This window comes from Tachypleus tridentatus, chromosome 6, assembly GCF_004210375.1.
Source record: "Tachypleus tridentatus isolate NWPU-2018 chromosome 6, ASM421037v1, whole genome shotgun sequence".
NCBI classification, from domain to species: domain Eukaryota; kingdom Metazoa; phylum Arthropoda; class Merostomata; order Xiphosura; family Limulidae; genus Tachypleus; species Tachypleus tridentatus.
The window spans coordinates 121,951,117-121,963,294 of NC_134830.1; the positions used below are offsets into that span (position 1 = coordinate 121,951,117).

At 32.8% G+C, this 12,178-nt stretch overlaps 1 protein-coding gene across 2 annotated transcripts in view; it reads left to right on the top strand.

Moving 5' to 3' along the window:
• LOC143253483 (potassium voltage-gated channel protein Shal-like) overlaps positions 1-12,178 on the top strand; it is a 92,487-nt gene that overhangs the window by 68,367 nt on the left and 11,942 nt on the right. The window contains exons 3-6 of one of the 2 annotated variants that reach the window (XM_076507462.1): positions 1,344-1,514; positions 3,530-3,682; positions 4,796-4,822; positions 8,465-9,182. In XM_076507462.1, coding sequence (XP_076363577.1) covers positions 1,344-1,514; positions 3,530-3,682; positions 4,796-4,822; positions 8,465-8,794 — 681 coding nt within the window. In that variant the 3' untranslated portion in view covers positions 8,795-9,182. Of the gene's footprint in view, positions 1-1,343; positions 1,515-3,529; positions 3,683-4,795; positions 4,823-8,464; positions 9,183-12,178 lie in introns of those variants that run through there. The other variant, XR_013029665.1, reaches the window with a different exon arrangement.

Consider the following 12,178-nt stretch of genomic DNA (forward strand, 5'->3'; position numbering starts at 1 on the left):
CACTTTACTGTTTGATAGATCCGTTGTTAATGTGGGACTTTCATCAGTTTTTCAAACAATACCATTTCCTAACACTTTACTGTTTGACAGATCCGTTGTTGATGTAGGACATTCATCAGTTTTCCAAACAATACCATTTCCTAACACTTTACTGTTTGACAGATCCGTTGTTGATGTAGGACATTCATCAGTTTTCCAAACAATACCATTTCCTAACACTTTAATGTCTGACAGATCCGCTGTTGATGTAGGACATTCATCAGTTTTTCAAACAATACCATTTCCTAACACGTTACTGTTTGACAGATCCGTTGTTGATGTAGGACATTCATTCATTTTTCAAACCATACCATTTCCTAACACGTTACTGTTTGACAGATCCGTTGTTGATGAAGAACATTCATCAGTTTTCAAACAACACCATTTCCTCACACTTTACTGTTTGACAGATCTGCTGTTGATGTAGGACATTCATCAGTTTTTCAAACAAGACCATTTCCTAACACTTTACTGTTTGACAAATCCGTTGTTGATGTAGGACATTCATCAGTTTTCAAACAACACCATTTCCTCACACTTTAATGTCTGACAGATCCGTTGTTGATGTAGGACATTCATTCGTTTTTTTCAAACAATACCATTTCCTAACACTTTACTGTTTGACAGATCCGTTGTTGATGTAGGACATTCATCAGTTTTTCAAAAAATACCATTTTCCTAACACTTTAATGTCTGACAGATCCGTTGTTAATGTAGGACATTCATCAGTTTTTCAAACAATACCATTTCCTAACACTTTACTGTTTGACAGATCCGTTTTTGACGTCGGACATTCATCCGTTTTTCAAACAACACCATTTCTAACTCTTTAATGTCTGACAGATCCGTTGTTGATGTAGGACATTCATTCGTTTTTTTTCAAATAACACCTTTTCTGATGTATGAAATAATACACTCTAGACGTGCAACTGTTTCTTTGATTACGTATTAAATAAAATATCTCGAGAATTGTTTGACGTAAGTATTCATAATATTTTAGAAACATCACTGTTTCTATAGTGATATACTTGAATTCCAGGTTATGGAATACTCACCATAGTTTTAATTACCTTACATGGAAATATTTTTTTGCAAACTATTTATTAAAAAAAACAACTGAATTAATTAATTATCTCAGTCTTCACAAAAAATGATTGTTCTACTTCAATAAGTTACCTGTTTTATATATTGTCTGGTTCAGTACCTTACTACTTTGTTTATCTCTCTGTCCTCCAGGTGTATGTTTTAATTTTATTTTCGACAAATAAACAATAGATAACATGTACTGTTTCTTTGTTCAACAGAAAGCCAGAATGGCTAGAATCAGAATAGCCAAGGCAACAAGTGGAGCCGAATTCGTCAGGAAAAAGAAAGCAGTTGATGTGAAACGCAAAACTCAGAATGCAGATCACGGGGATGAAGATATATTTGAACTCCAACATCACCATCTGCTCCAGTGTTTGGAACAAACAACAGTAAGAACAGTAACTATGAAGTAGATAATTTAAGATAATGTTTATCTACATACAATACACCATTTTAAATTATTTAACAGACACAGACACTTTTTGTAGCTTCAAATCACAAAGTTAAATAACAATTATGATCGAATAACTTATGTTAAAACTGCTGTACCCGAAATATCTCGTTTGTGCAGTAATGTTTTGAAAAGTAATTCCTAAGCTAAATGAAGGAGAAAACTCTAATAAATGACGATTTTTTTCATTTATTTATAACTTCACATAAATATCTAATACACTTTGCAGCTGTACTATCTCTACTACGAGGCTTAATGAACAGGTAATATACTAAACCATGTAAATTACTATTTCTATTATTGTTTTACAGGGCGTAGCTTACAACCTGTAATTATTTTATTGGATTGCGTGACTACTGTGTATTTTCGATAAAAATATTATAGTTTAGTGACTTCAGAACATCTGTATCAACATGAAACGTGCGTGTGTGTCTATATATATATATACCACCCCATTATTGATTTAATAGCTTAAATCCGTCAAATTATCAAAAGTAAATACAACACTTTATTGGGTCAGATTTTCTTGCTATCATGTATTTAGAACAAACTACACACAACAGTAGTATTCTACTAGTATAGAAAGCATGAACTAAAGAGATTCTGATAAGATCTGTCATTTCTAACTTATAAACTGTCCTTTTAATCTTATGAAGGGAAGAGTTTCATAACAGGTAAGCAGGCAAAATAAGGTCCTACTGTGAATATATGATATACGTAGACTGGCCTGGCATGGCCAGGTGGGCTAAGGAGTTAGACTCGTAATCTGAGAGTCGCGGGTCCGAATCCCAGTCACACCAAACATGCTCGCCTTTTGTGCCGGGGGCGTTATGCTGTGACGATCAATCCCCCTATTCGTTGGTAAAAGAGTAGGCCAAGAGTTGGCGGTGGGTGGTAATAACAAGCTGCCTTCTCTCTTGTCTTACACTGCTAAATTAGGGACCGCTAGCACAGATAGCCCTCGTGTACCTTTGCGCGAAATTCAAAAACAAACAACAACAAAAATATACGTAGACGTAATTAGCGATAAGGCCACGAGCTGAGGGCTTTGTTTGAATATGCTATCTGATGAAGAAACCCACGTGTTTCTGTTATTTGCTATGCCTGTTTTAAACGTGCTATAATCTCAATGTATAACTAGAAACATTTACTTATTAATTACACATAAATCTTGTTCCTGGATAGTCTTTTTCCATTTACTTTAGGCATAAGCAATTGGGAAATAACACTTTCTGCCTAGGAAAAAAAAAGTAAACATTTTGTTACACAGTGTTATGATTTGCATTGGCTGAATATATTTTAAAATATTTACATTTTGGGCACACATAACAATTAAAACATTCAATAATTGCTACGTAAGAATTATTTATAACATTGTCTGTTACTCCTAAGATTATAAACTACCTTCTTAAATAAGTCTATCACAAATTGAATGTTTCTTGCACGAAAACCTCTCGCTAACAATTTAAGTAATAATTTATGAGAATGTTGATAACATTAACCGTGAGAAAAATTATACTACACTGCAACTGTTCCCTTGTCCCTCTTAATTAGTCCATTACTGTGTCATTAGTGATTTCATATCACAGGTACTTAAAGAAACATTAACTTACGCCTTACTTCGTTCAATACCAGAAATATCGGTGGTATGTGAAATGATGACCATCAAAATATGATACTTTATACATGGTAAGAAACATTTAATGCTACTGTGTTCAGAAGACTCCTGATTTGAAATTTAAAACTGATTAAACTGAAGCTAGTAAAAGAGGTAAAGAAACATTTTTGCCCTATTTAGACTCCTATTACAACATTAAGCTTAACTTTTAAAATAGGTTCGCTGCTTTATTTGCGTTTAACGCGGAAGTATTATCATAGCTTACCATCAGTATATTTCCAATTTTGCATTAATGAGGTTGTTCAAATAATTCTTCGTTATTTTTAAACTAACAGGATAGAGAATTTGTGGAGATGGAAATTCCTCATAATGGCCAACCAACTCGACCATTGTCCACGCCTCCTCTGTCTCCAGCGACATCTGTTTCATCTAGCAATAACCCTTTACGTTTCTGTTGCGGTAGGCGCTGTAGGCGGAAAAAATATCAGGTGATTAACTATTATTTATAGTATTTGGTTAACTTTTAAATCATGAACATAAGATAGAAAGTTTGGATTCAAAATAATAATAAAATCTAGGTAATTAAGAGTTCAAAAGAAGTAATAAAACCAATATTAACAACGCTCTGAGAGTTTCATTAGGTAAGAAAACAATGAACATATATATGCTTGGAATGATATCAAAGTGGTGTTGATAAAAATGAGTTGATTCAAAAGATGGATTAAAAATTGTTATATATATATATATACTTAATTTATTACAGACAGTGTACATGACTGAGATGATATACGGCAGTTTTCTTGTTGTTGTTTTTTGTAAATTAAATCGCGCTTGTACAGATGACTTTATATATGTTAAGATACATAAATTTACTTACTTCTTTATAAATAAAAAACATCGAAAGAGAAATATCGTCCACAATATCTGCTTTGACAGCTATTTATATCGATCTGTATCGTTTTCGGTGTCTAAAAAACAACAAAAAACAGAAAATAAAGAATTATTTTCTATAGTAAATCGTTTATTACCCTGGATACCAACACAATATTCACCAGTTTATTAATTAGGTTTACAAAAAAACTACTCCCAAGTTTATTACTTAAGTTTTAAACATCTATTTCTCAGTTTATTATATAGATTTATAACAGTATATAGAATAGAATAGGCTTAGACGCCGAAAGCTAGCGAAGCATCACAAACCGATAGGCTTATAATGTATCATAAATTCATCAGTTTAAAACCTAGGTTTCTCACAACGTACTTAAATATATATTACTTGTGGTTTTAACAATGTACTTAACTCTTTACTACCTGGACTTTTAACAATGAATTCATCAATTTAAACATGGGTTTGTAACAGTAGAATCAACATTTTTATGATCCAAGTAACTAAGATCGTATTTCTTCGTTTATTATTTGGATTTTAATAGTGGATTTACTCATGATTCTAGGAATGTGTTTCCTACTTTATTATCCGGATTTCTGATCTAGATAAAATATATTTCATCATCTCAGTTAATATTTTTACTTTCAATCTCTTTACCACTCCTTCTTCCTTCCTGATCCAATGTTTCCACATATTTCTCTCCCTTCTTTTGCAGCCTGTCTCGAAGAGGTCGCCCAGTAAGGTGGGTTATTTCTTAAATTGACCACTAAGTATAACGTGTCATTATGTAGACTTGAATCACTAAGGTGGTGATTTGCCAAACTGGCCATTATAAATTATGTGTTGTATAAACTGACTACAAGTAGTAGGTGCTACTATGTAAACTTAAACATATTTTGATGAATAAGGAGGTTACATGTCTGTAAATATGTGATTACATATTGTTTAGTGAAATTACCAATTCATTTTTTTCACTAAAACTTGAAATAAGGGTTATGTCTAAAAATCTTCAGCATGCATGTTGAACGGTATTAACTATGTGTCATTTTAACATTTCATCTCAGTATAAGAATGTGTTGTTTATCACATACCCAGTATTAACTATGTACCCCATTCAGTTCCCCAGTTTTCAAACATGAAACAAAACAATCAACTCTTTCACATCTCGAAATATCCTAGTTTTCAAAACAGTAATTCCGCATATTGTAAAGTTTCGACTCGCGACAAACTTTTTGTCATTAATAACAATTATCCTCTGAACATTGCACTTCTGTTTCAATACATCCATTCATTAATACCCCAAACCTTCAACTCTTCAATTTTACAAATTAAATTTTATGAGCCGCTTAACACATATTCACAGTATCTCAACATGTCCCACAAGTATCCGTGTCATAAACCTAAAACATACACTTAAAGTATTCAGTTACAATACTAAAAGACAAACATACACTTAAAGTATTCAGTTACAATACTAAAGACAAACATACACTTAAAGTATTCAGTTACAATACTAAAAGACAAACATACACTTAAAGTATTCAGTTACAATACTAAAAGACAAACAACTCCTCATTATTTACACATACAAACCCTCATACCCTGTTAATCACATATACAACTCCTTACACTCTGTCAGTCATATAAAGAAACCCCATTATACCCCGTTAGTCATACATATAAACCCTCATGCCCCGTAATAACAAACACCTTTTTCTTTCCATAATGATTAAATTAATACATTTCAGATAATTAAATTCGGATGATTTCATGTACCATCATAAGACCAATAGTACTTATGGTAGGAATGTGGCATGTATACAATAGGTGTAATACAAATTAAAATCTCAAAAGCACTGCAAACAGCATCTAAACAAAACTTTATAAGTACTTTACACACACTGTTGAGTATCAAACAAGCCTACTGCAGAGTAACAAGTCACTTGAGAAAGTCGTTAGAGTAAAAACAAAATTTTCACAAAACCACAAATTTGTCGTTCTGAATGACTGAACTCACTATATTGGAAAGGTATGGCTCTCTTTTGCTTTCAACTAATGCAAATCTGAATGCACATGAGTGAATTATGCTACTTTGGTTGAAAGTGTTTTTCTTAGCTTTACCAATAACAAGTGAAAAATAACCATTTTGCAATACTACTAACGAAGTAACAATACACTACTAGCCATATTCTATGACTAAGAGCACGCTCTATGAGTAGCCAAGTAACAACCCACTCTGATACACGGGTACACGATTAATTATACGCACGCACTACGTGATCATCCTGTAACTGTATATATCAGGTAAACAAAAATAGACTACATAGATTCTCTAGATCTAGGTTTTAACTATTATCTAACTTTTAAAAGCAAAATTATGAGTTCTACATATCTCACTCGAGTACTCTGTGTTGGACAGAGTAATTACGCACACCAAAATCTCTATACTCCCAAACACCTGACTCTTTACTCCTCTAAAGATTGGACCTCTTACACCGAAAAACATCGAAATCTCCATTGAACTCCTTACATACACAAACATAAATATCTCTATATCCCAAAACATTAGATCACTTACACCCAAAACATTAAAATTCCCATACCTAAAACTTTTCAATTCTGTAAGCTCAAGAACATTAAATCTCTATACCCTAAAATATTCAACTCCCGACACACCTTAAACATTCAGTTTTCCATAAACCAAAAAATAAGTTTTCAAAAAATATTCAGCTCCCCACAGACAAAAACATTAAATGCCTTATATATTTAAAACCTCCCTTCTCCTGGGTCGGCTTTTCATATTAAGGATCATTGACAACCTAAAATTTAAAGTAAATGCTTCGATCACGTACGAACTATTGGAACAAATAATTTTCAAAGACATCTGTGCTGCTATCTCTTGGCAACGTGTAACGTAATATTATTGCTGCTTTTTATAGAAATCAGAAGGAATATGATAGTGAACTTTCACAATTTTTGTTAACTAATATCGGTTTCAAATACTAAAACTGTGAAACATCGGAAAGAATGATTGTTTTCTAAAACACCCATTGCATCAGTTATCACTCACTTTTAGTTTTTAATGTTATTAGCTAGTATGTATTTACATAAATGATTATGCGTGATATTTCTGTTGTGGTAAATTTAATTCTAATTAATGATAGTTATATGTACATGAATAACAACAATATTTTGGAGTTGAACCGGTGTACACTTACTGTGTTTAGAATTAAACTTGTAGTGTCCACATTACGAAGTTAACTACTTCTGTCAAGTGGATTCTACAGATCTAGACCTATAAATTATAACTTCTTTTTTCGCGTATTTCTTCATGTTTACATATATTTATTATATATTCTATTTTCCACGTGTGTCTTTCCAAGTCTACACGTATTGATTGTATATTTTTTTTCACTTATCTACGCGTATGATTACAGTTTATATTTTTTCGCGTATCTCCTCAAGTCTACACGTATTGTATCCTCTGTCCGTTTCGTGTATCTCTCCAGTGCTACACGTGCGGATTACATCTCTTTTTTTCTCACGTATATTCTGTCGCTTCTATACACTGTCCAATCATGCTGTTATGATGTGATGGCGTTATGAATTTTTATCAAGTCCATACATGCCCTGTTCTTGTTACCCTTGTGACTACACTGCATTACTTCCTTCAAGAAGATCTTTTGGTTCTTGTATCGAGTGACTTACTAAGAAAACACCGGTTACAAGTTGACCTTCGTGAAATTAGGTTTAGGCTTAGAAAGACGTAAACTCGTTCTATGATACTATTCTGTGTAGTGGGTGTTCTGTTTAGTTAATAAGTAATTATAAACAAGTACAGTTTTATAACAGTAGTCATAAGAAGGATTTAAAATAATTATAACATTAATTTGTAAGTAAGACAATAAATAAAAGACAAATACATAAAGTATATGTAGTATGTTGAATAAAGAACCACTAAGTGCTAAATAAACGTAACGAGATACGTAGGGCTGCTCAGTTAGTGTGAAAAGTTTTACAGAATGTAACAAAAATAGCTCTGGAAACATTAAAGTCTACATCCCCATGTGTGACACATGTTCAGAATTCAGTATCTATCAAACACTTTAACATCAAAAATGTTACACGTGATGTCCTTTGATCATTAGATGAATCAATAGATTTTATTGGCACGTGTGGAGATTTTACGTTTTACGTAAACTCAAACAAAGTATGCTATGGAAAGAGGGGCACTATTTTCTAACTCCCTGTAGCTACACGTAGAGTATTTTATTAGTATGCAGCGTTTCGTTAATTCGGCAGCACGAATCTGCATAGTGTTATGTTCTGGTTTAAATATACAGCCAACACTGTAATGCACTATTGTTATTTTCTTTTTATTCAGCAACACAGTGGCGTAGGAACATCAGGTCAAGACGAAGAGCTGTATAATAGTGAAGTGCGAATCATGCCAATCAGAACTACTTCATTTAGCGAATTACGTCATCACAGTATCGACTTCTCCAGGTCAAGCCTAAACAGCCCCACTCCAATGGTTGCTGCTCTCAGTTTACCCTCTGGAGGTAGTGGGGTGACCACAACTGTGGTGACCATGTCTCAGCCTAGTCCTAACTCTGAAACGGAAGCCATATTGTCTGTTGAGACGACGAGCACCACTACTCCATCACCTGGCAACACGAGTACCTGTCCCATGGTTCGAGTATCCACACTTTAGTATAGCTGTAGTTCTGAGGATTATTCCTTGAAGTCTTGGGTTAAGTAAGAAATGGTCAAGACTGACCAAAGATGAAGATTTGGATAGTCTTTAATTCCATTGGTTCAATTTGGGGTTATATAGTGCAGCAGAAATCACCCAGAGATTCTAGTTCCATTATATCCTTGTACCCCTTTTTATCGAGTGCTGCGTTATGTTCCTCAACGTCTCTGGCGAAACGCAGTTTTATTAACATTCAATCATGAACTTGATGACAAACGAACACGGGCTAAAAGGAAACTAGTTCACAACTGACAATTATTTACTTCAAAACTAGAGTTTTCTCCTCCGTACATTCAACCAAGTGTAAGAATTAAATATTAATCTATTATTATTATTATTAAACAAATAGTTGTGTCTTGTCTTATTAAAAACTAAATTTTAAACTAAGAATCATATAAGTGTTGTTATACAGTAAAAGTTGAAGAAAACAATTAGCTAAGACAATTATATAAATGTTGAAATAAGCTAGAACATATCAGTAAGAGGTCTAAATCAAAATCAACTTCTTTAACGAGGTTATTTGTTTTATCTTCAAGGTTTTAGAAACTGAATGTGAAACGGACGTCACCTAGCAGTGAAAGAAACTTATTGTTTAATTAGAATAATTTAAAGTTTTTAAAACTATATCAGTTTAATACGTAACAGAGAAAATTTAGTTCTTTTCTGTGTATGAGATTTGTAACTTCGTATGCGCTCACGTCTCCTTAAAGTGAGTTAACTCCAAATATAAATTAAACTAAATCTTATTATTTTAGTTAAACAACTCTTCTTCTAGTTAAACCATAACATCCTGTTTTTAGACAACTTACATGTTAATTGTCTATATATAAATATATATATCCTTTGACTGCTTAGTAAATGGTTTCTAATATTGACAAGTTTTATTAAATCAAACTGATGTAGAATCACAAAACTAAACCTACTAAACACGAGATTTTAAAAAGTAAATATAAACGACATTTCGAGTACCACTGGACTAAGTATTCCACATTATTAACGTGTTTAATCCTCAAGATGTGATGACGTCACGTTATTGACCCGTCGAAACCTTAAGGTGTGAAGGTGTCACGTTGTTATATTTCTAGCTGTGTTTTTTAAAGTATTTTGATGTTCGTATATGAGAGGAATATCATTTTTGTTTATTAGAGCTAAAAATCAAATTTGAGAGAAACAAAATTTAATAAACGTGTTGTTAAAGGTTTTGGTTGGAGAAGCTAATGAAACCTCAGAGAGACAGTTTTAAAACAGATAGTGAAAAAGTGTATGCTATATGACAGTAACACTTACTGAAACGTGTTAAAAACAGGAATACTTTGAATTATCAGAAACTGGAATACCTGACGTATTAGAAACAGGAATACCTTGACTTGTTAGAAACTGCAATACCTTTACTTTTTAGAAACTGGAATATCTGACTTGTTAGAATGTGGAATATCTTGACTTGTTAGAATGTGGAATATCTTGACTTGTTACAAGCTGGAATATCTGACTTGTTAGAAACTGGAATATCTGACTTGTTAGAATGTGAAATATCTGACTTGTTACAAGCTGGAATATCTGACTTGTTAGAAACTAGGACACCTGACATGTTAGAAACTGGAATATCTTAACTTCTTAGAAACTGGATTACATTAACTTGTTAAAGAGTGGAATTACTTCATAATGCCACTACTAGTAGTTAATCCCAAAGTGTAAACGATATTGTTATTATTTGATGATATATAGTATGTAATCCCAAAGTGAAAATTATATGGTTTATTACACGGTAATATATATTAGGCCTTGCCAAACCGATACCGGTTGGTTCTTACATTTTATAGTTTATGGTAATCATCCTAAATACACGAGGCAGTCTAAAATCTTATGTTATTGATCTCATTCTTATCCTAGCTTTAGTTGTGGCAGTAATTACAGAATAAGTTCAGTATTGTTCTGTTGATTGAAAAGGTTCGGCTCTTATACGCTGTAGAAGATTCTTAATAAGATAGTTATGTACTTCTGTATAGATAAAATTAAGACAAGTAGGTGCCCATAAGTCACGTCTTACTCAAGAAGTATTTTATAAATAAGAAACAAGTTTTATACTAGTTGGATTAAAACGTCTGTTCGTCGGATGCAAAAAAAGAGAAGTGGTTAATATCATGGACTGTCCAGAATTAAATAAGTTCCTGGACTGGCAAGCAGTGGATAATGTCATGGAATGAGAAGTATATAACGATCTTGGATTGTTCAGAAGTGGAAAATGTCCTAGAATGTCCAGAATTAGACAATGTCGTGGATTGTTCAGAAGTGGAAAATGTCCAGAAGTGGAAAATGTCCTGGAATGTCCAGAATTAGATAGCATCTTCGACTGCCCAGAAAAGAATAATGTTCTAGAATTTCCCGAAGTAGACAATGTCGTGGATTGTCCAGAAGTGGATAATATCCTAGACTGTCCAGAAGTACATAATGTCCTGGACTGTCTTGAAGTGAGTAATATTCTGGACTATCAAGAATTGGACAATGCCCTAGACTGTCAAGAAGAGGATAATGTCTGGAATGTCTAAAAATGGATAATATCATGGACTGTCTGGAAGTGGATAATGTTGTGGACTGTCCAGAAGTAGATAATGTCCTGAACTGTCTAGAAGTGGATAATGTCCAGAAGTACATAATGTTTTGGACTATCTAGAAGTGAATAATGTTCTGGACTGTCTATAAGTGGATAATGTTTTAGATTGTCCAGAGGCAGATAGTATCCTGGACTGTTCTTTATTTCTCATCTATTGGTTTATTAAAGGGCACGTTAATTTAGAAGTAAATGTCTGATGATTGGCTAACATTTAATCTTTTGAAGTAAAATGGCTGAGGACATAATAATATTTGTAATATTGAAAATTCGAAGTGATTGTATACTTGTGTTTAATGTTTTTAATTTCGAAGAATATTTGTCTTATGTTTCACTTGGAAATGCCTTCTAAAGTACTGCATCTTTTCATATCCATTAATTTACCAATATATTCTTATGGTGAAACGCCACGTTCGTATACCCAAATATTACTTCGCATTGTTTTCTTAAATCAGTCATTCTTGATACTGAAATATCATCTGATATTCAATATTACTAAGGGCTATATTAATATCACCTAGGCCTACTTCAGTATTACATAGGCTTATATTAATGTCACTTAGGCATATTTTATAAGCTTGCAACATTTAATGGTGATTTGAAATTATATGCAATATTAGTAAATTTGTGTTTATTTTGTAGAATGTAAATGTTAAGTCTCTTTTCTTAATGTCACTTACGCCTAATTTTTAAGAGTGCAACGTTTAAGGGTGATTTGAAATTATATGCAATTT